At 39.6% G+C, this 23,905-nt stretch overlaps 2 protein-coding genes and 1 pseudogene across 3 annotated transcripts; 1 reads left to right on the top strand and 2 right to left on the bottom strand.

The window, feature by feature from the left end:
• Positions 1-653: 653 nt before the first annotated feature.
• Positions 654-4,065, bottom strand: LOC4332870 (adenylate isopentenyltransferase 3, chloroplastic). Its single transcript, XM_015774814.3, has 2 exons — positions 3,925-4,065; positions 654-1,855 (listed from the first exon to the last, which is right to left on the bottom strand). Exon 2 carries the CDS (start codon positions 1,840-1,842, stop codon positions 865-867), a length of 978 nt encoding a protein of 325 aa, XP_015630300.1. The 5' UTR covers positions 1,843-1,855; positions 3,925-4,065; the 3' UTR covers positions 654-864.
• A 5,172-nt stretch (positions 4,066-9,237) lies between these two features.
• Positions 9,238-10,892, top strand: LOC107280291 (probable F-box protein At2g36090; annotated as a pseudogene).
• An 819-nt stretch (positions 10,893-11,711) lies between these two features.
• LOC4332869 (villin-2-like) lies at positions 11,712-23,266 on the bottom strand. Of its 2 annotated transcripts, none has more exons than NM_001417789.1 (24): positions 23,177-23,266; positions 21,886-22,022; positions 21,677-21,776; positions 21,516-21,587; positions 21,194-21,430; positions 20,938-21,115; positions 20,725-20,857; positions 19,743-19,902; positions 19,510-19,663; positions 19,326-19,429; positions 19,076-19,234; positions 18,121-18,189; positions 17,977-18,045; positions 17,679-17,816; positions 16,655-16,783; positions 15,724-15,871; positions 15,571-15,581; positions 15,354-15,494; positions 15,149-15,274; positions 14,368-14,424; positions 14,135-14,233; positions 13,826-14,048; positions 13,108-13,352; positions 11,712-12,263 (listed from the first exon to the last, which is right to left on the bottom strand). In NM_001417789.1, exons 2-24 carry the CDS (start codon positions 21,939-21,941, stop codon positions 12,150-12,152), a joined length of 2,922 nt encoding a protein of 973 aa, NP_001404718.1. In that variant the 5' UTR covers positions 21,942-22,022; positions 23,177-23,266; the 3' UTR covers positions 11,712-12,149. The 2 variants fall into 2 exon arrangements, with proteins under 2 accessions (NP_001404718.1, NP_001404719.1); NM_001417790.1 differs by having other exon boundaries at positions 13,847-14,048.
• Between the last annotated feature and the right edge of the window lie 639 nt (positions 23,267-23,905).

Here is a 23,905-nt window from a genome sequence, read left to right as displayed (position 1 = left end):
CATTGGATCTCGCCACTCGCCATCGATCAACCCTGCCGTCCGCTACCTTTGCTTCCTCTCTTGGAACTAAAGATCATCGAGTTCCAGACACGAGATTCCACGTGCAACAACGAACTACAATACCTTAATTATATACTTCCTTTGTTTTATATTATACAATGTTTGAATTTTTTTTCAATCAAATTGTTTTAAATTCAAACAAATTTATAAAAATAAAGGCATGTAGTAACATTTCTATAGATGTCGGATTTAGTAAAATTAATTTGGCGTTATATTAGATGTTGCTACGCTTTCCTATAAAATCAATTAAATTTTAAAAGTTTAAAAAAATCAAAACATCTTATAATATAAAATGCAAGAAAACCATCATTACCATGAAATATACAAATATATATAACTATGAACATACATTAATTAGTATTGGTTTAATTTGTTTTGTTTACAAATTTGAACATGGAGGCTGTGAAGTGATATATTTTGTATTAATTATATTATCATTTTTTCTATATATATATAGGTGGTATAAAAAAACGAGGGAATGCATGTCCTCTCCAATTATGAAAATCCATCTCCCTATATTTATATACTAGAACTATTTGTAAAATAGCACTCCACTGTGAATAAATAAGGAAAACCTTCTTCCTAATCATCTCTTTAATTTCCCCGCAAAAAAAATCATCTCTTTAATTAAACTGATGACATATGGGTCCCACTTATAGTGACTGGATGATGTTACTTCCATCACAAAACGTACTTTCGACGACATATAATTGTCACTCTAATCAAACGCGATCTGCTTGCACTATATATATTAATTATAGTAGTAGCACTAACGCTAGCCAACGCCAAGCCACTCCATTCTAATTAGTATTGCAGCTGCACCAGCTGCGCCCTCAGGCGACACGCCGCCGTCATCGGTGCCAACGCCGCCGGCGAACCGGCGGCGGCATTGTCATCGTCATCCACGGCGGCGGACGCCTCGAGGAAGCGGCCGACCATCTCCTCGCACGGCTTCCACACCACCGCCTCCCACGTCTCCCTGTGCGGCGCCCCCTCCGCCATGCGCGCCACCACCACCGTCGCGTCCACGCGCCGCACGTCCCACCCGTCCAGCGCGCTCAGCCGCCGGATCTTCGCCACCTGCGTCGCGGCGAGGCGGTAGGTGTTGGCCTTGATCTCGCGCACGGCGCCGTCGAGCATGGCGGCGAGCTCGCCGTCGTCGGCCGCCTCGCCGCCCGAGCGCTCGGCCAGGAGGTACCCGTGCATCTCCGGGATCCCGATGGCGCGGCGCACGCCGCGGGTGTAGTAGTCCGCGGCGCCGGCGCCGTCGACGAACCCGGCGCGCGCCTCGCCCACCAGCCCGCGCCGCACCATGTCGTCCACGCGCGCCGCGGTGTACCACCGCAGCAGGCCCGGCGCGACGTCGGTCCACAGGAAGAGGCAGTCGTGCGCCGCGCGGAACGCGCCGCCGCCGCCCTCCACCAGCGCCTCGACGTAGGTGTTCGACCCGCCGGCCACGACGGGGAGGCGGCCCGCCGCGAGGACGCGGGCGACGGCGGCGGCCGCCTCGCGCCGGAAGTCCTCGGCGGTGAAGTCGGCGTCCGGGTGGAGGACGCCGAGGAGGTGGTGGGGGACGCCGGCGCGCTCCTCCTCGGTGACCTTGTTCGTGATGATGGGGAACCCGTCGTGCACCTGGATCTTGTCGGAGTTGATCACCTCGCCGCCGAACCGCTCGGCGATGGAGATGGCGAGCTTGGACTTGCCGGTGGCGGTGGCGCCGAGCACGAAGACGACCTTGGGCTTGGGTGACTGTCCGATGACACCGCCGACGTGGTACTCCATTGATGAAGGTGAGCTGCTCACCGGAGAAGAGGTATATAAGCCATCGTTAATTACTTTTTGCAAAGATAGTAAATTTACGACCTAAAATGTACGTGCACTCGATCATTCTTACTCCCCCGTCCCAAAATATAATATACGAGATTTTAGATGGATGTGATATAAGTTTGTTCAGATTAATAATATTAGGATAGCTAAGAGCTTGTGCTTTGTAACGGACAACAAATTGAGTTTCTAATTTATTAAATCAATTAACAAACACTTATTTAGTCCAAGTACTGAGAGCCAACGGTGAAACGGGGGAGGACTCGTTAAAAGATAATGTAATGGTATAGATTGTGGGGCTCACACGGTAGTAGTAGAGATGGTGTGGGAATGGACACCACCAGAACTACTAACATTTTAAGGACTATAGATTACATCTACCCAAAATCATTTACATTTTGAGATGGAAGGGGAACATATACTATATTTAAATGGTTATAATACATTTTCTAAATAAGGATTACCAGAAGACACTATACCATTCCAGAATGGAATACTTTATTTCTGGCATCACCATAACGCCAGCATGGCACAAATTTGGTACTTATATGATACTAGCATTAGACATGATAAACATAGGAACCATATCTAATATCGGGGTATCATACATGATACTCATAGGTAACAGTATTTGGTACCTAGATCCCATGCTGATGTCATGATGATGTTAGTAAAATAAACCACCGTTGTAACGATATAGCATTTTTTTTTATTTTTTTTGTTTTCAAAAACAGTAATGCTGATTGTAAATGATCAGTTTGATGCTAAATTACCTATATATCATGATAATTAATTGTCTCTAGTTAATTTGTTGTGAACGAGAATTTAACATAAAACTAGCAATGCAAGTTCATGGAACAATGTGGGTGCACTTCCAAATTATCATGCATGAAAAATACATCTCTGCACAATTTGTTAATCTTACAGTCGAAAACATTAAATATCATGAAAAGCATTGACAAGTAATTAATCCCCCATATAGATTATTCGCATTGAACTTCCTTATTTTACTTTTTTTAAGAGAAGTTCACGGTTCATGAATGAATAATAAACTCATCTGTGGTCAATTTTCCATCAACTTCATAAAACCAATCTATACCAAAGGAGAAAAGGATGACAGTACGTATAAATAAAAAGGATGATAACATCTGCTGTTGTATGCATATTCTAGCTAGCAAAATTAACAAAATCAATCATTAATATTACTACTTCTTGAGGGTAAACTTCAATAATTTCTTTATGTTCATCGTCGCTAGTTATTATTCAGTGAAACTTTAACTTTGTTTTATGTTCACCACCTTCTAACTTTGACATATAGCGCAAAACATTATCTCATATGTATCCGCAAACTATTCATTCCTATTGAACCTATGTCTGGTGTTCACATCATACAAGGGGTAAAGACAAAGCCTAGGGCAATTAGGACTCCCTAATCCCTTTTAGGTCCTATTGAAAAGTAATGAAAAGTCAAAGGTAAAAACAAGATGCATTAGTTCGGTCTTAAGTTTATATATGACATGGAAAAATTATAATAACATTGAGATCTATGTGAATGAAAAATATTAGCCCTTAAAAAAAGCCTCAACTTAGATATCTAATATATCTTACATAAAAATAAAATATCTATCGCTCAACATAAGGATTACAAAGAAAAAAAAATCTTTTTAGATCAAACAAAAACCACCCATATATATGGATCTATCACGGAGACGGGGTTTGAGCGCCCGCTACTAATATATGGATTATTAGAGACCCTTGAGCCTCCAAAATTTTCCGACATAGATACAGAAAGGCCAAAAATAAGTTGGAGCTTTGTCTAGTTTTTTTTAGCCCCTGCTTTTTTCCCCCCTAGATCCACCCCTACACCCACATATTTTTTTTGATAAAAGAAAAAGAAAAATGGATATTAACAAGAAAAAAGAAAAAGAAACTAGCATTGCGACACAAAACCTTGCAAGCAAAAAGCATCTATACTCATCTTATCAGTTCAAGCTGGATTACGAAAAATGGACGGTGATTAACCAAGAGGGTAACACCTACCGCGAGGAGATCGACCACAGAGCTAGCTGCTAGCCGGCCGCCGGAACGGAATCGATAGCTGCCGGAGTTTATCAAGTACCAACTTGGTCGCCGGAATCGGTGGCCGGAGTTGTACAGGGGTGAGGTTTATTCCGACGAGGTAACTGTATATAGCCTCTCTTGTGTATTTATACAGTCCCTGCAGGACCTATCTGGCTGATGCAGATATGCACAGTAGTATACCGTGTCTTAATGCCTTCCATAATCAGATAATCAGAAGAAAACATGTATCTGCATATGTCGACCTGTATGACAGAATTAATTGGTATCGAATTTTGAGCCAGCCAAGAAAAGCATGGATAACAATGCAATAAATAGAATCTTGGTCGAACAGTCACACGAAAATAGTACGGGCATTGTACAGTGCTATCTCTTGGCTGCAGTGTATATCCGTCAGTAAGAGTGTTGTAATTATGTACTGTATTAATTAGTACTAGCTATTTGTGAGAATATGTGAGATTATGGTAACCGACGATTGACTTTCCTGTTATTCTTGTATATATCCAGATATACACATCCACCAATTTTCTAGCCGTTAATGTTATTCCTATCCTAGCTATCACCCGTTTCGAGAAATCTGAAATGGTATTTTTCTTTAATAACCTTAATTATCACTCCCCGGTTGCATATATACACACTTTGAAGTTTTTCTCTCCCTTTTTTTTTTAGTTTTGGAAACAATTGATAAATCGAGAAGGGGTTAAAAAAGTACTACATTCATCCATATATCTTTTTAGTTATGAACTTGAATAGGTCGGCTGAGAGAACTCATATCTAGTTTCATATCTAAATATATATATATATATATATATATATATATATATATATATATATATATATATATATATATATATATATATATATATATATATATATATATATATATATATATATATATATATATATATATATAAGGATGGATAGTGAAGTTTATTGCTCTCACCTTAGAATCTAGTAGCAAACATTGCAAATAGTTACTAGATAAATACAACGAAAACATGCACAACACGTTCATACATCATACTCATTCACACACCACTTGACCTCCACAGCACATTTTTTAGTTTTGGAAACAATTGACAAATCAAGAAAGGGTTAAAAAGGTACTACATTCATCCATATATCTTTTTAGTTATGAACTTGGATAGGTTGGCTGGGAGAATTCATGTCTAGATTCATATCTAAAAATATACTTTTTTTAAGGATAGATGTAGTAAACAATTTTACAGTGAAGTTTATTGCTCTCACATTAGAAGCTAGTATCAAACATTGCAAATAGTTGCTAGCTAGATAAATACAACGAAAACATGCACAACATGTTCACACATCACACTCACTCACACACCGCTTGACCTCCGCAGCACGGGAAATGTGCTACCCTGTGTACCCTAGCTAGCCATCTGTCCTATTTACCAATTTCATCCCACAAAATCTAGATTGTTTGAGCTACGGTTAATAAGAAATAAAACAAATAAATAAAATAATCAAAATAGATTGAATATACTTTTATACTTCTATTTATATTACTAGCACGTAGTCCAAAAAACAAGGTTGAAAAATAGAGAACAATTTAAAGCCCTAAAATCAACTCTAAAATTAAATTGTAAAAATTCAAATTTTGATTGTGGCTTGTAAACCAGCGAGAAAATTTATCATGAGGCGGTAGTAAGTCCAATGGTAATATGTTACTAGCCTAGTTGTTAGCACAATCCAATAATCGTGCACTATGAATTGATATATGCTCAACTGGTTAGATTTTTTATGATGAAACCTATCTACTCAGGTTTAAATCTCTGATGTAGTATATGTGCCCACATTTTACGATATTTTTGTTGTTTCTAGGTAACTGATTTACAAATCAACAGCGAGGCATCTACGGTAATTTCGTCAATGTCACAATGTGGTATCTTTCGAGTATGTGATGTTTATAGGGCCAGGTAGGAGTGTGTTTGGGTGTTCATATCGATGAGTATAATAATATCAATGTAGGTAACGTGTTTTGAAAAGAAATTCAATCGTACAACTCTGGATATCTTTTTAAGATACTTAGTACTCCACTTAATTGAATACCAAGTAGAAGTGAAAGCTCAATTAGTTATGCAGGCTCCCTTATCCTAAAACTTGCATACTTAGATGGAACTCGTTTACTTGACATGCATGGATATGGATACTTGTATTTTCGTAGAGTACTTGGGTGTAAAGACGTTGACGGCCAATCTCTTCATAGACGTACGTATGCTGGTGCCAGGACGCATCTGCATGGATGTATATACGCGTGAATACGGTGTGCGCATCAGTGGCGGATCCAGGGCCCCGACACGATTTTTTTATTTTTTATTTTTAATTTTAAAAATAAACCCATCCAAATTTTATTTTCAAGATATGAATCTTTTGTCCACGCGAGAACAATACTGTTACGCCGCTCCGCTGGCGTGACAGCGTTATTTGGCCACATCAACGTTGCCCGCGTGACAGCATTATTTGGCCACGGCGCTCTCGCTGGCGTGGCAAGATAAAACTGTCACGCCCGCTGCAAGTGACATGCTATTATTGTTTTGTCACGTCAGACGGGCTGGCGAGGCTAAGAGGTTCAGATTTTATAAATAAATTTTGAAATGATTTAGTTTTAAAATTAAAAATTAAAAAGTTCAAAAAAATTAAAAAAAAAATCCCCCGACACCAGCATTGGATTAGATGCTTAAATAACAGTGCTTAGTCATTAGCCCGGCTACACATGTACTATTAGATTAGCACTAATTGTCATGTTTAGTCATTAGCCAGCAGCTTAACTTTGCTTCCGTATATGATAAAATGCTCTATGTAGTTTTAAGAATTTGTGTCTACTTGTTAATTTGTTATTATCGTCGTTCGGTTTGTCCAGTTCAAGAAAACGTCTAATTAATCCGGTCAACTGCTGTGCATGGGTTGTGTCCGACTTAGTAAAAGAAGACTATATTTATAGTATCATATTATTTTATAAAAAATAGTCTATTTTTTTACTCTACAATTACAACAAATTTTAAAAATTACACCGTAATCACAGCTGTACTGTAATTTTTTTCTGGTACAGATAACACTATATATAAGAAATTAGGATAAAAACAATTGATTGTTTTACTTCAAAGTTTGGAAGGGACAGATAGGAGACATATAAGCATTAGAAAAGGTGACTGCAATCAAGTAAAATATATATACATCAACAACAGTAAAACTGTAAAATAAAAAATAAGAAAACCACGATACTCCCTCCGTCTCGAAATATAAGGGATTTTGGATAGATACGACACATTCTATGTCCAGATTTATGGTATTAGGATGCATCACATCCATTCAAAATCCATAATATTTTGAGATGGATGGAGTAGATTTCAATACATCAACTAACAAACATCGGCCAGCCTGACACATTATTCGTACCAGAAATTAAGCCTCTAGCTAGACCTGATCTTGGTACACCACGGGAAGCCCACAGATGCAGCGCTTGCTTGCTTTCAACCGATGCGCTTAGCCGGCGTAGCCGTAGACCACGCAAGGCCGGCCGGCTGGCCTATCGATCCATTCCAGTTGCAGAGACGTTAATTGCAATGCAATCTCTGCCGTTTTTAGTACTGCCGCCTTTCCCCCCTATCCACTATCCATTATCCAATCCATCTGATGAACTTCCTTGGTGAGGTGAGGCGCCCAATCTTCTTCCTCAATCTGTAATTTTTTAATCTTCTTCCTCAATCTGTAATTTTTTTTTTGAAAGATTAACGGCAGGAGCTCTGGCGGATATATTAGGGTAAAAAGAGTCAGACAAAACGAAAAACATTAAGGTTCAAAGAAAAGAGGGGACATCCAGAAAGGAAAATAAACTCATAAAGCCTATTACAGAGGAGAAGAGAAACGACTCAGCTGAGACCTAGCCTTTAGGCTTATCTCGAAAGCTCAATTAAATCAATATTTTCTTTGATCGTGCAAGCTACTTGTGATTCGCTTTAGCATTTATGATGGAAGATTCGACGATTGCGCTCGAGCCAGACCTGCCACCATGTTGTGAGTAGAGCGCCAATCTTCTTCTTTGCTGAATCTCCTTTTGCAAGAAAAATCTAGGAATCCCACCAATTCGAAATGGGTGTGTCTTGCCAAGATTGTGGGGGAGAGATTGTAACCAAGCCAGCTGCATACTAAATTCCACACATTTCTTATGAAGCTGCATTCTTTGGCCAAGTGATTTGCATCTTCGAAAGTGTTTGTACACAGACTTCATATCCAGTTACATTGCCAGTGACGTCTCAGCAAATTTTCCGCCGTTAGGGTTCTCTAATGCAAAATGAGCCAGCCGAAAAAACGATGTTTTGGTTCCGCCTGGGCCTTCCATAGGGGAGAGAAGTTTATGTTAGTGATCATACATTAGAATTGTGCTTCATAAGCGCTCTTTGCTGAGTATTCTCCATTGGGAGTCGATTTCCAACGAATGTCATCGGGGGTGTTTTTAAGGAGCATGACTTCTTACAATCGGCTACCCAGCCGGACCAGTTCATCAATTTCACTTATCGTGGTAATGGGGTTTAGGATCGCCAGCCAGTGGTTGTTTTGAAGGCTGAGGTGCACATTGTTTCATTTTCTCCTGGACAGGTTGAAGATCCCTAGAGCTAAATCTTTAGGTAAGCAACCCTGAAGCCAGTTATCAGAACAAAAGGAGCATTTCTTTCCATTTCCCAGGGTAATGACTGTTCCAGCTCAAAAAAGCACTCTGTCCAATTCATCACATGGCACTTCAATGTTATGCCAAGGTCTATTATCTTCCTTCCAGCCAAACCAGAGCCAGTGCAGCCTTAAAGCTCGCGAGAATTTTTCCAAATTGAGAATACCGAGGCCCCCCAAATTCCTAGGTTTGCAAATGTTCTGCCAATTAATGAGACTACTACCCAAACTGACATTATCTGGATCATCTCCCTTCCATAGAAAAGCACGCCGAAATCAATCAATCCTTTTATATAGCCACTTATTCTTATTCCTCAATCTGTAATCTTTCCACTCTTTTGTTCTTTCTTTCTTCCTGTTTCGTGTTGTTCATGGATCATCTCTACGACTCTACACTCATAGTATTACGTTTGGGGATGATGGCTCTGGTTGATTGGTAGTAATTGGTAGTATTCTCTAGTTTCAAGCTGTAGAATTTCCGTGTGAGATTATTGGTCGGTGAACATTTTGCACAACCCTGCAGTTTCCACTTTCTAGTTACAGATCTGTGTGGGGGTTGATATGTAATTGGAGTGTTATGGGCGCTTCATGGGTATGGATTGTTTTAGTTCATTTTGGGCACTCCTCTGTACGTAGAGAGAAGGGGTCGATCAAAAACGGAAGTTAATTGAGAAATGAAGCGACTCTAGCCTCTAGGACTGTTTTTCCGTTCAGTCGATATTGTGGTTTCGATTGATCATTGCGCAACAACACAGGTTATAGCTAGGAGCAATGCCACCAGGAAGCTTCTATATATTCTACCTAGTCTGAAATATAAATTTCAGTTTTGAAGTTTGAAAAGTTAAATCTTTTGTCATAATATTTAATATTTATAGCCATCACCAGCCACTATTATATTTCCTTTTGAGATAATAGTGTGGAACTAAGAGAAATGTACCATATGTTATAAACTTACAATTTCTATACTCTCTGTGTGCATTTTTTTCCTTCAAAGCTACTCAATACATCAAAGAAGTGAATTGGGTATCTGCATTGACACGGGAAGGAGGAAACTACGGCGAAGGCCTTAGCCCTCGGACCAACAACGGCGACGCCTACGGGCGCCGCATTCTTGTTGGGGTGTTGTTGCGTTTCTCCTATCCAATGGTTTCTTTAGGTGAAAACCACGTCCTGGTTCTCTAGGACGGATGACGGCAGCGCTCTTAGCGTCATTCAGAAGAACCATTCCTCTGGGGTGTTGTGTGCTTGGTTTATTTTTAGTAGCAAGATCAGACGTAAATGCGTGTTGTGACTATCTTTTTCTTTTTTTTCCTGACTATAGTCTTCCAGGACTATAGACTTGTATTTTTCCTACTATATCAATAGAAATATCATACTATCTTGTGCGGGTTGTTTAAATAAAATGGGTATCTGCATTTGTACAATTGATATAAAATATGAAATTACAAGATCTATCAATACATATCACTTGCCATGCTAAGCTTACAAACTAATTATCATCCCTTTTTTCTCTTCTGCTCCAGGTGTCTACCAATACATATCACTTGCCTATCCATTCCACTTCTATGACTCGGCTACTTGCTTTTCTACGACACGTCAAGCCGAGTCATGACGTGAAAATCCGTGGATTACCCTTTATTTAACATATAAGTAAGTTCGCGGGTCTGTCCGTTTGCATCCATAAGCGGTGAACCTGGCGAGCTGGCACCCTCTGGGAGGGCAGCGACACTGGCCGACGAACGCCAGCTTCGTTGTCCGGTTCGGCTCCGTCCTCCCGGCCAAGGAGGCGGCCTTGCTGGCTGCTACCGTGCCAGGTCGCTGAGTATGTCCTGCTCATAAAGTTCCATGTTGTGACGGCTATGGCGGGGGAGACGCCGCCATTGGCGCTCACTCTGACCGAGCTGAGCATGCGGATCGAGGAGATGGGCGGTGGTCGGTTCGACGGGCGGCGCAGCCTGGTGGTGCTGAAGGAGGCACTGGGATGCTGTCATCGGAGCGGAAACCTGGAGGAGGTGATGGAGTCGTGTCATGCCACTCATACCTGAGGGCGCAAAGCAAGCTGAGGGAGGAGAAGATCTGCAGCGAGTGCCGGTTCGACGCTCTGTACGTCGTCGGTGGCATTGCAGTGTTTGTTGCCCTGTGTACCATGTGGTACAGAAAAAACGCTCGAGAGCTTGTGAAGCTGGAGCAGATGTATGATGAATTGATGTATTGGCCATATTCTTTTCTCCAATAAAAACTGGATAAACTTTTGAATAAAAGTGGCACGCTTTTCAAACTGCTAAACGGTGTGTTTCGTGCGAAAAGTTTTTATATGAAAGTTGTTTTAAAATATGAGATTAATCTATTTTTCAAGTTTGTAATAATTAAAACTCAATTAATCACACGTTATTACCACCTCATTTTACATAAAACACTTAAACTTTATCTTCATCTTCAGGAGATTCAAACACCACCATTAAGGCGTAATGGATGATAGGGATTTCAGAAATGTTTGTTAAGGACCACAGGAGTAACTGTGGACTGGGTAGTTTAAAATCTAGACGGTAGGTAGCTTCTGAGAGCGGTTTCCCAACTTGTAGCTTTTAGTTCATTTTCTGAATTATACAAGTTATCAAAATAATTCTCAAAATCTAAAAAAGCTATACTATTAGGAAAAGTTTCTATTTGGATAGAAACTTTCAGCCCCATGTTTGGTTGTTTGGTAGAATAAGCCAAACGGTATATTTATAAATAAAAAATAATTTTTGAATAAAAATGTTATATACATGATCTAAACGATTTAAAAGCAAAGGCTGAAAAATAAACTACGATGAAAAAGCTCTACAATCAACTCTAAATTTAAGGTTGAAATTCAAATTTTATCAATAAGCATAAGCGAAAAGAAGAGACCGTTTCCAAACAAACCATATGTTTAATCCCAGGCGATGTTTGTGACATCGTAACCCTGCATGTTCTGTTATTTTGGTAATGTGGTTAGAATAATACGAGGTATAATGAAACTAGAATAATCAGATTTATCCATGCAAAAAAAGGGAAAAAGAAAAGAGGGACAATCAGAATTGCAATAAGAATAGAACCATGCATAATCACCACTCAACAATAAGAAGATTTATACAGTATGACAGTACCAGGAATCTCAATACAAGAGAAACAAAAAAGTGGAAGTCTGAACATCAATGTGCATAATACATTCCAAAACCTCGCTAGAAATAACCGCTTGTGCCAAATTGAGGGTAAAAATAATATACACATGGATGGACAAGAACCAGAACAAAGCTCGGAACAATGTAGTGACGCCCTTGGTGCTGCATAGAGCAGACCATGTACAAATAAAGAATACCCTGTAAAACTTGGGATAACGGCAGAGTAAGCCACCGGCCAATCGTCTTCGAAACATGACCAAGATTGCTGGCAAACATGGCCTCTCACGTACCATGTCACCAATCAAGCAAAACTAGTAAACATGCAGCCTTTGTAGTGGGAAAGAGATTCATGCTTCAGAAAAGATCATGCTTCCTTTTCTGTAGTTCTTGTTTCCACCCTGGCTGCTGGTAGAACTCTTCCTTCGTTATACCAAATACAGTCTGGAATTCGCTGTCCGACAAATATGTCTGCAGAAGCCGCACAAAAGTTAGCCATTGAAACTCATGCAGGCCACCATTCACATTATCAAGGTGTTCATATGAAGCATTAGCAGACAGTAAAGGCTGTGATTACAGATGGTTGCTAGTAATGGACCAATTGTGAGTTTGCCACTGTTTTGTTTTAAACTAAGAATATCTGTTGCAATTCCTTTTTGAAGGACTAGAGCAAAACCACAAAAACAATACTATCGATGTATCAATCCTTCCGTTGAAGTTTGAAAAAACAGGAAAAAATTGAAGGGTCTGGCAGATAGATGATTGGCAATAATCCCAAAAAGGGTCTGGCTGAAGCCAAACATGTACATGCAAACAGCAACAATGGGGGATACCAAAGAAGAACATGGTATCATTTAATTGAGGGGAAAAAAAGGCAACCAAACCTCCCACCAATTGAGCTAGGCTCAATTCCTATAATCTAAATTTCTTTGAGGGCACTATCTAGTTGGCTTGCTCTACCTTTGAGTGGCTTGCTTGCATGTTGCAAGTCATGCACGAAATAACACCAGGTTATATCCACTTGGAATACTGAAACCTTGTTGAACTCACTGCAACTTCTGTTATGTACTCGAGTTACTAAACAACATATGCATTGTTACTGTGGTTTTACTATTACAAAGTTCCTCCAAAGTTTTATTACTAAAAGTCATTTCTCCTGCTATTTTATATGGCTGTGCTCATATCATTTTTTATGTTGCACAGGTAATTAACTCACATATTTATGGGTAAGGTAAGTGCTTATCCATTTCACAAGGTAGCAGAAACAACACATAACACCTACTTTGCTTCCAAGGTTGCAAGGAAAATAACAAACCTCTCTGCGTTTGTAATCTATCCCACGAACAGGGTTGGTAGATTTTGATATCAGCCGATCATAGCTGAAGGTTGTTTCACCTCCATTTTCATTAGCAGTCTGTTCCACTGATACGTCAGGCTCAGTTCGCCCTCCCTCAGATAATGCCCCATCTCCTGGGGCATCTTTATCAGCGGAAAATTCTGATGCTCCTTCAGACAGAGGGGATGCAGCAGACGGAGTTAGTTCAGCTGTATCTGCATCACCTGAAATTGGCAAGATCCAACATCAACAAAAAGAAATATTTGTTAACTCTAAATTTTGCAAGCATCGTCTTCATCTACTGTTCTTGCAGTTAGTCAATGAGTACAGTATCGCCCATCCAAAATTTACAAAACAATCAATGCACAACAATGCATCAAAAGTCTCACATTATAAGCTTACAGAGGACAATAAGCAGAGACCTAGGGTAGTGTTTGCATCTCCTGAAGATAAAGATTAAGTGTTTCACGCAAAACGCGCCATTTAGCAGTTCGAAAAGCGTGCCACGAATATCCAAAACTTTATCCACTCTTTGTAGTGGAAACGAACAGGACTATTCATGAAATATGTCTAGCAAAAAGAAACGATGCAGTGCCTAGAATATCTATTATTGGTTAGTAGCACCACATGAAGGAAATTGATATTGTTACCCTTAAAATATATGCAGGGGAAGGAAATAGTAGGCCACAAGTCATACCTGCCATTGGGGAAGACCTACCTATGCGTGGGCTTTGAGATGAACCCTCAGCAGTCAAAACATTAGACAGCGCAGCAACAGCAGCTGCTCGCTGAGAACCTTGACCTGCACGTTGTGGTGGGCTTTTGGGTTTTGCTGATGGATTGAACGCTGATGTTAAGGCAGCCATTGCTGAAGCGCGCTGAGTGGGTCCACCATCAGAGCTTTTAGGCCTATCATTACCCTAAAAAGAACACAACATTGCTTATAGTTTGTAAGATCAACAAATTTTATATTTTTTCTGCTGTGCATTGGGAGTGTTAACAATACCTTATTCTTTTGGGAAGATGGGTTGAATGCAGATGAAAGAGCAGCCAATGCTGATGCCCTCTGAGTTGGTCCACCATCACCTGAACTCTTAGATCCACTCTGCAAACAGTTAATGAGATGGGTTACTAACAAGTGAATCCATACACATTACGTCTCCAAATATCTGCTTTTCACATTAAGTGAGGATAATTCATAGAATTTCAAACTTTAAGAGCAAAAAAAAATTAACGTACCTCTGAGCGCATTCCGAAAAGAAGTGAAAGCTTCTTCTGAAATGAATTTCCATGAATCTGTTTCAAGGGTGAAAAGTATTATATCCTGTGCTAAAACAAGTGTGAGCAAAGAAATGGTACGACCAAATACCACAGTATAGGCAAGTACAACCAAACTGAAAAATAAGCTTGCAGAATTGATGAATAAATAATTGAAGAAAGCATGATAGCTTCCATGTGCCAGCCTCATAGCAACTGTGCACATTCATTCATTCATATGGGCAAGGATGTCCTTGTTCTCCAGTCCTTTAGATTAATTTAAATTATTTTAAAATCAACTGGATCCTTTCTTGCCTCCCCAGGTCCCTTTTACTTCTATTGAGGACTACCAACCTAAATTAGCATAACGAAAAGAAATTTTCCTTGTTTCTTATGACACCCTTAAGTCGGATTCGACACCATATGTTTAACATGGCAACAATCTAAGCATACACACCACAAAACTACCCCAAACATAATAGCTGATCTAATGAGACATATATGTGGTAGGCATTTATTAGTTTAGCTAAGAAACAGGGAATGAAACATATAGCAAAACACTGAAGGAGCTCCGTGTAGCTACATGCATATGTACTGAAGTACTGATGGACATTTAGAGCTGCTCAGAAGGAAATATGAACTACGAACATAGGATAGATCTCTTATACGAAAAATTGCTTCCAAGGTGAAATCTCTTAAATACAAAGTTCCAATTGATAGAACTGAGAAAAAAAGATATAGTGGTAAATATCCAATAGCATACCACAGATCTTGTGTTATCCCAGGAGAAGTAAGTTCTGAAGAAGCATGGTTCATTCCCTTCAACGACTTTGTACAGAGGCACATCAGGAGAAAGAGATTCGAAGGCCGCCGCATGTTCTGCATATTTCTGAGAATAAAGCAGTTATTGCTGAGTTGAGCAAAGATGATGATATTTAAGTCAGCAAGAGTAAATCTTCATATCATACCTGGCCAATTTCAAATGCCTTCTGCTTCTCTTTAGCATCCACACACTGACCCATCCAAACAAAGACTTCCCCATGTGTATCAAGAACCATCATGTCTTCAGTCAGCAAATCATCTTGTGAAAAGTTGAAAATTTCAGTGACCTGCAAATAAAAAGGTTTTTGAGAAACTAATAATCCCAAATTGTTGAAGCATGACAATAAGAGTAAGACAACATACCTCCAGTTTCCCTGGTAAATGGTGATCATGTCAGTGCAAACGAAACCAAAAAAAAAAAAGAGAGAGAGAAACATTAGGGCTCTGATAGAATATAAGAAACACATTGAAACAACAACAGGACAAATTCAGAATCAAGTTTTGGCTGGAACTAACCATTCCTCAATGAGAATGTATACAAGTGAGGCTCTCTAACAACATCATGTGTGGCATTTCTGCTTGTGTAATTCTGCTTTCCACCAAGAGCAAACCAAAAGGCAGAGCTCTCAGTTCCCTCCTTGCAATGTTTGACAGCAACACCAGGCTGCAAGTTTGGAAACATCAGATAATCGTATTGAGTGAGAAATAGCTAGGAATTCAAGAAAATATCAAATGCTTTCGGTTTATTCAGAACAAAACATTCTGGAGCAACAACCAAGTTAGTTCTATCACAGCGGAAACAGATTTCCAGTAGTTAGTAACCTCACAGGGATGGTATATTTGTGCTAGTCCCTTTCATTCATATTGGTCAATCACATAAAATGATAACTGTACTTTAGAATCCAATCAACAAATGTGTGCCCCTCTGAAAAAGGTATGCCTTACATATATAGTTTCAAAAACACATTTGGATAATATAGTCAGAATGTTGTAACATTGCTAATCTGGACTAACAGTAGATCAACTGGTTGTGACAATAGGACTGGTACTTATTGCCTACATGATCAACTTCAGTCTTAATAACCATGCTGTTGGAAGCTTTCTTCCAAATCAAGACACAACCACCATATTTTCCTTCCTAAAGGTTCATTTTGAATTTCTATAAAAGTTCCCAAGAACAGAAGACATTGTTGTTTTCAAGCCCTTAAACTTTCTACTTTCTAGTGGACATTTTGGAATTTGGATATGATCATAATTAGCAAAATAAAAAAAAGAAGAAGAAGAAAAGAAAAATAACAGGAACAAAATTTGAAAATATATTTTTGACCTGCAATATAATATTCAAGTGCCCGCATAAAGAAATTCTTTCCAATAATGTCCACAGCATTTTTTTCCCGACAATAACCACATGAAGTGGAATATTAAATGGGGTTTCCTCATTTCATACCTTCAAGAATTCAGCAACTTTTGCAGCCCATTGTTGCTGTTCATACGAACTGGCATTGCCAATCCATGTAAACATTGAATTTCCAGATTGCAGGACAAAACAATCCGTGGGACTCAAGTTTGATGACACCTATAGAAAAATGTTACTTATAAGCAGATGGGCGCAGTAAATTAAAATTTACAGATAATGGATGCCTGTGAATTTCAAATGAGTCTAGTAAGAAGAAAAAGGTCATTGCAAAGGACAAGAACAATGTGGCTAAAATGAAATTTCTGCATCAGCAGCACACTCAGAAGAAAATCAATCGATGTATTTATGCCACACTCTTCTGTGTTTCCATAAAAAGAAAAATACAGACAAAAATAATGCAAGGTAGATTCTCTAGCTGCACCCTAAGGAAATCACTAATCAACATTATTTGAGCCCTCATTGTTTATCTGTTTGCAGTTGTTATACTCTACAATCTCACTAAGGCCATCAATTATCAATTATGCTATTAAATGGTCTACTTAGGCCTGCCACTAGGAAGGGTATGGGTGACCCATATCCATACCCAATTTTACCCATATCAATTTCATAATTAGCTGGGCCTCACATATACAAATGGCTCAAAACTTGCACAAAGTTGCTTCTCTGCAATAAATCATTTCTACAAAATTCAACCGAATTTGACAAGTTTTTATAGTGCGGATGCAAGTTTTAAAATTTTGGGTCCAAGCTTTACACACATAAAATGGGTATGGGTGGTAATGATGGGTATTACCCTCCCCTAATCAAAATTGAAATGGGTAATTCCTCCCTACCCATACCCTTCCCAAATAGTGTGGGTAAGGGTATGGGTGTGGGCATTGGATACCCAGTGGCAGCCCTAGGTCTACTCTGTCATGTCTCTATATATGAGCACATAGAATTTTAGAATAGTTTGCTATTATAAAGTACCATTTTGAAAACATACAAAACCACCAACAATATTATCATGTTGAATCTTCATAGGCACAGCCATTGCAGGAGAGGTAAATATTACCGCATCAACTTGAAGCACTTTATTGTTGTGAATTGATGTTCCAGAAATTCGAAAAAGAGCAATGCCATCGCCAGAATATGTTTCATCCTTCAAGCCCTTTTCTTCTACAAATTTCTGGTATCCAGAGCTGATTCCACCCTGCACAATATGCCAAATACACTTAACTGATATTGTTTGAATTGAGATTGGACATTACAGTTCAGCTATATAGACAGTGCGCACCTAGTTCCTTAGAGAACACCCACTATTACCAACTGCTTCTATTTAACATGAATATGGTAAGGATCAAGTACCATACCTTTAGAATGACCATGGGCTGGAAAAGGGCAATAAATTGTGGTGGTTCTTTCCCTTGATAAATACGACCCTACAACACCAGATATAATGTATCAAACTCCTTTCCAGAAAATCTGTCCACATTGTCATAGTAGGAATACAGTACCAGAATAGGCCTTCCTTTCAGTGAATTCCAAATTGAATTAGCTGTTTGGAAAGCCATCTCTTGATCTTCCTGTATGAAATCAACCAAAGAGTAAGTTCACAGATCACACAACAGTGGTATGAGGCGACAAAAATGTTGAGTATATGGTACTTAGAGTCATAATAGGATAGGATTGATTTGTATGGACTCCTTCCTTATCTCTAAATCCTTCCTTATCTCCTCTACATGTAGTCCTATATATACCGCCCCCCAAGGCTCAATACAATCTGTCCAATATTTGCAGTATTTCTCTCCCTATACTATTCAACATGGTATAAGAGATAATTTTGTCACCCATAAGATGATACTCCCTCCGTTTTATAATAGATGACGTTGTCAACTTTTGGACATACATTTGACTATTCATCTTTTTCAAAAAAAAAAGGTGCAAATATGCAAAAATATAAGTCATGCTTAAAGTACTTTTAATGATAAACAAGTTACAACAAAATAAATGATAATTATGTAATTTTTTAATAAGACAATGGTCAAATTAATGTCCAAAAGTCAACGGCGTCTTCTGTAAATAAATAAACAGAGGGAATATTTATTTTCACCTGAGATGACTAGTAATATTTAATTGCACATGAGAACTGGTGATTATTTGACATAAAAGTCAAGCTCTTGATGAGAACACACATAACATGGCATTGACAGGACTTTGTGTTGATCACAGACAAAGTAAGAAGAAAGCACTATAGTATAGAAGTTCAAGAATAAGATTGCCAACTACTCCCTCCGTTTCACAATGTAAGTCATTCTAGCATTTCCCACATTCATATTAATGTTAATGAATCTAGACATATATATCTATATTCATTAACATCAATACGAATGTGGGAAATGCTAGAATGACTTATATTGTGAAACGGAGGATGTACATTCTAAAGCTTGGGAGCACTGGAAGGTACATTACCGGTATGCTGTCCTTGCCAATCCAATAAGTCAAATAAAATTCTTCTCTCTTGTCACCAGAATGATATGTATAGAGAACAATATAGCAATCTCCGCTGTAAAACTTTCCAAGCTCCTCCTTTGGAAGAGCAGTCTTAGCACTGCCATTGACACAATAAACCTGAAATATCCACATGTTTCTTATGGTTACATTCCTATTATTGCATTTTCCCAGTCTTCCTTTATAGTTGCTGAAAGCTTATAAAATATACCTCAAGTTTTCCATCGCCTTCTAGCAAAGGAGGAACTTCCTCGTCTACTGGAGCGCTGCTTTTTGAGGCTCCCTTGATATCAACTCCTTGTTGCTTCAACAGAGCTATAGGAAAAGCAAATATTATCAAGAATGATCTAAGGGTCAATTATTTTATCTCAGAGAACATGAACAATATACACAACCTGCAACTTTCCCTCGGCCTTCCTCCGCGCCAGCACTTCCTGCACTATTTACTGGCCATGATTCAAACTTAGACTTGAATGTATGATTCTCGTACCCTTGAATCACTCGGGTTACTCTTGTTGTCTTTGGCCTATTTTGAGTAGCAATGAATTCCTACAAAGGCAAATTTAGATCCTAACAAATTTGAATAGGCAAGAAAAAAAAAAGAAGAAAACAATGGCTTGAGACTTACCTCAACTGCTGCACTTGCAGCTTTTCTCTCCTCCACTTGTGTTAGTCGACCAACCCATATAAATAAATCAGACCCACAGTCGACCAAAAAGCACTTATTGTTCTCAAGAATTGATTTTGTCAGAACTGTGTCTTCTAACTTTAATTGACCATTATTGATGCTGCAAGCAGTTGATGGCATGGAAAAAAATCAGGATACAAAAATAAAGTTAAGCCACTGGGAAAAAAAGTAAGATAAACATAGCGATATATATATATATAGTCTCAGACCTAAGGATATAGTAAGCGTAGCAAACCAACTAAAACTGTGATACCCATTTAGTCTATGCTACAATACAACACTACCAAAAACCTGAGAAAACCTATATAAAACATGGGAAAACTATTAAACTTATGAGAAGCCTTTGAAAAGGTATGAAACCCTTCATCAACCAGAAAAGGACAAATCAATTTATTGGTAAAAATGTATCTACCTAAACAGGAAGCTATTTACAGTAACATTAAGCTGCAAATACATACAGCTAAAATGGTTGTATCTGCATACTGAACATTCGTTGAAATTATGTCAGAAGTTGCTTAATGTACTGTCAGAAATCCAAAAGTAATAAAGTTGAAGTAAGAAGTCCTAAAAATGGATGTATGTAATTAGCATCGATACTTTTCAAATAGCATCATCTTAATACATAAATATACACATGCCTTGCACACAACTGATGGATAAATTTTTGGAGTTTTATATGAAGTTTAGCAGCCTGTGTATGATCAGGGAGGAAGTTAGTCCATGCCATATCATGTGTTAGAACAATGCTTTTCGGCACAGAAATTCTTCAATGAGCGCACCCTAAAATAACTTCACTGTGAAGTGCGTACCATACATAGGGAAGGCAAGAATATGAAGTTGTTTGGAGCATCTGATTACTAAAAGACAAGGGTCCTATCTGGATTCACAATTCTGTAAGCGCAATTTAAAAAAAAAATCATACCTGTAAAGCTTGGGGGCTGTGGTTTCAAGAACAACATCATCGTCACATATAGCTTTCTTCCCTATTGGTGCAAAACCTCCAAAAAGAACCCAGAATTCACCAGAATCTGATTCTGCTTGCAATTTTCCATCATCTATCACAAAAATTTTGTATGAAAATGTGTAGATTTGTGCCAGAAAGTTACATGAATTGAGATTTGGTTGTCGAGCATACCAACAATCGCAACATCACACACTCCATTGTGGTATGTCTCCTTTAAATGTTGAATCGCTTCCAAAGCTTTCGCTCTCTCTTGAATATTGGAGTTTGCACCATTGAATTGATATATTTTCTTTTCCGTATCCAAGATAAATACATCATCATGATTCAATGACGAGCGAGCAAATGGAACCTGAATATAGGACATTTAGTGTATATAACATGAGGAGATAAAGTAGTCTAAGAAACAGGGAGGTGAAATAGTAGTCACCTCTTTAACTCTGATAGCTCTCTTCCCTTTGCAAATATATAGCCTTGTTTCAAACTTATCCTCTTCAGGTGTTTTAAACCCAGAGGCGAAACCTCCCTCCAAGGGTATAATGCATGGTTTAAAGTACGATAGGAACTTATCAGATTCATAGCCTTGAAGTTCTCTGTGCTGCACTGCACGACCTCCGAGCATGGTGTCAAGTTCAACTGTCTTAATTGCTGCAGTCCCAGCTTCATCCTGAATGAGAACACATCAAATCAAGAAGTGGGCTGGAAATGCCATTTATCAGTACATGAAACTTGAGATGTTAGAGAAAATGTACTTGACTAGAATCTTTCCCAATCCAAAAGTGGATGTCAAAAAGATAGGCGCCACCACCTTTGCTGCAAGTCGTCTACAAAACAAAATGAACAGATCATTGAAACTTTCCATAGTGGAGATAACAGAAAGATTCTTCTAAAATGTAAATATAAAAAAAATCACCTGGAGAACTATATATGAATCTCCATTGTAAAATTTACCGTAATCTGCTTTTGGCAAAGGAACTGGCTTAAAATCTTGAATCCTCCATATTTCTGTGCCACTATATTTTAATTAAGGGGCTAACAGCATAAAAGGATAGAAACTCTTGTACGTAGATTTCTAAAAGAAGACAACTAAAACAAACCATAAAGGCATTTAAAGAAGGATACGGTTTTTGGCCAACTCCTTGAAATGCAGGATCAAGCACTGGTTTTGCACTTGACATTGAGCAGCAACTTTACAAAGGTTTAATTGAAAACAGGGTAGTGGAAGATGGCTCCACCACAGAATAATAGGAACTTGCACACTGAAAAGGGGAAGAAAAAATTATATGTCAACAAGATTAGAAAGAAAAAATAGCCAAGCTAATTTGGACTTCTATACATGGATCGAAAGACCAGATGTTAAAAGAGCAATGATATTCAAACAAACAATCAACTCGAATCAAGACAACAAATAGAGTAGTTAGCTGTTGGGAAATATGAATGAATGGAACACACAAGTGAATGATCAAAACGAACATATCCTGAATGAAACCATCGTAAAAGGGGTATATCATGAAGGAAAGCATCATCAATTGCATGCAGCCCAGTAATGACTCACCAGAATCGCACAATTTCACTCTTATAAACGAATCAGTAAGTCAGATCAAAACAGGTAAACCGGAATAAACCATACACGACGTGCTGATTACATCTACCTGAGCCCCCATCTACATTTGAAAGACACTGTAACGTAGAGTACCCATTATATTTGCTAATGGAGATGTACCCATCAGAGGACTGAGACCCAAATGCGCCCATCTATTCTGATTGATCTCATCACGAAGCCAGTGGCTGCACAGCGCCACCGGACTCATGCCCACAAAGCAATCGCCCCCGTATTCTCGTCAACCACATGGGCTGCATTACGAGATCAATCAAACCAAACACATCATATGCAGATCTCATCACCCAGCTCCCTCACACCAATTTGGAAGATGTGTGCTCGTGTTAATCATCTTCTATCCATCAGATTGGCTGCACGAGCACGTGCCGACGGCAGCCACCAACCAGAGATTGGGAAAGCTGATTCGGCGCCACCCAACCCCACTGGGGTCACTGATCAGCTGCCAGTCACCACCGCCCCCAAAGCGGAAGGGAGCGGATTGAGAGCTAATCCACGGATCAACCCCCGCACATTTCGCCTCCGATCTCACCGATCGGTTAGGCAACCCACCCACCTAGACACCCCCCGGATCGCCGGAGACGAACACCATTCCTGACCCACCCCGCGCCCCTCTCTCCCCCACACAATGGCCGGCACCACCAACCGGAACAAACAACGCCGCGCAAGAGCGGATCGTCGAGCGAGAAACCAAACCCAATCCGCTTCATTCCCGAAGAACCAACGAGCAATTGCGCGCGCGGGGAGACGCACGACGGCGAGTCTTCGATCGAGGAGTCGAGAGGGGGTACGTACCTGGAGAAGGGGAGGAGGACGACGACGACGGGATCCGATCGGAGGCTGACGGGAGGGGAAGGGGAAGAGGGGGCGGCGATCGAGGTGGCCGGCGGAAAAGCGGAGAGAGGGGTGACGCGGCCTAATAAAGGAAGCGGGGCGCTATGATTGCTCCCTTCCGCTCTGCCTCTCTGTCTCTCTCTCTCTCTCTGGCCTGTCCGTGCCCTTGGGCTGGGATGGGAGGGGGGAGGAGATGCGAATGAATGGAACGGGGTAGATCTGGCAAAGCGCGCTCCCTGTTTTTAGAGCGAGCGTGGCGAGAGCGGCGTCGAGCCTGGGCCGGTGGCCGCCCTGGGGTCCCTGGACGGTGGGGGAAAGAAGTGGCACTAGGCTGTAGCGGAGAAAATGGGGAGGCGTTTTCCTCGATGGAAATTTGAACGGCTCTCCCTCTTGGCTAACAAATGATGTCATACGTCGGTGTCAAAGTAAGCGTATTATTAATACGGTCAATTTGATCCTTTCATTTTATATACTACCTCCGTTTCTTTTTTTTTTCATTTTATATACTACCTCTGTTTCTCAATATATGCGTATTATTAATACGGCCAATTTGATCCTTTCATTTTATATACTACCTCTGTTTCTTTTTTTTTTCATTTTATATACTACCTCTGTTTCTCAATATATGATTTTTTTTTATCGACATCTGATCATTCGTCTTATTAAAAACTTTTGTGCAGATATAAAAAA

Source organism: Oryza sativa, chromosome 3 (genome assembly GCF_034140825.1).
Source record: "Oryza sativa Japonica Group chromosome 3, ASM3414082v1".
Classification (NCBI taxonomy): domain Eukaryota; kingdom Viridiplantae; phylum Streptophyta; class Magnoliopsida; order Poales; family Poaceae; genus Oryza; species Oryza sativa.
This window is presented reverse-complemented; position numbering and strand designations above follow the sequence as displayed.

Coding starts and splice junctions, on each gene's coding strand:
- LOC4332869 (NM_001417789.1), bottom strand. CDS start 21,941: ATGTCAAGTGCAAAACCAGTGCTTGATCCTGCATTTCAAGGAGTTGGC. Junction 19,903..20,724: donor ACAGCCCCCAAGCTTTACAG/GTATGATTTTTT, acceptor AACTGCTTGCAG/CATCAATAATGGTCAATTAA. Junction 15,275..15,353: donor AGGCATTTGAAATTGGCCAG/GTATGATATGAA, acceptor CTTTATTCTCAG/AAATATGCAGAACATGCGGC.
- LOC4332870 (XM_015774814.3), bottom strand. CDS start 1,842: ATGGAGTACCACGTCGGCGGTGTCATCGGACAGTCACCCAAGCCCAAG.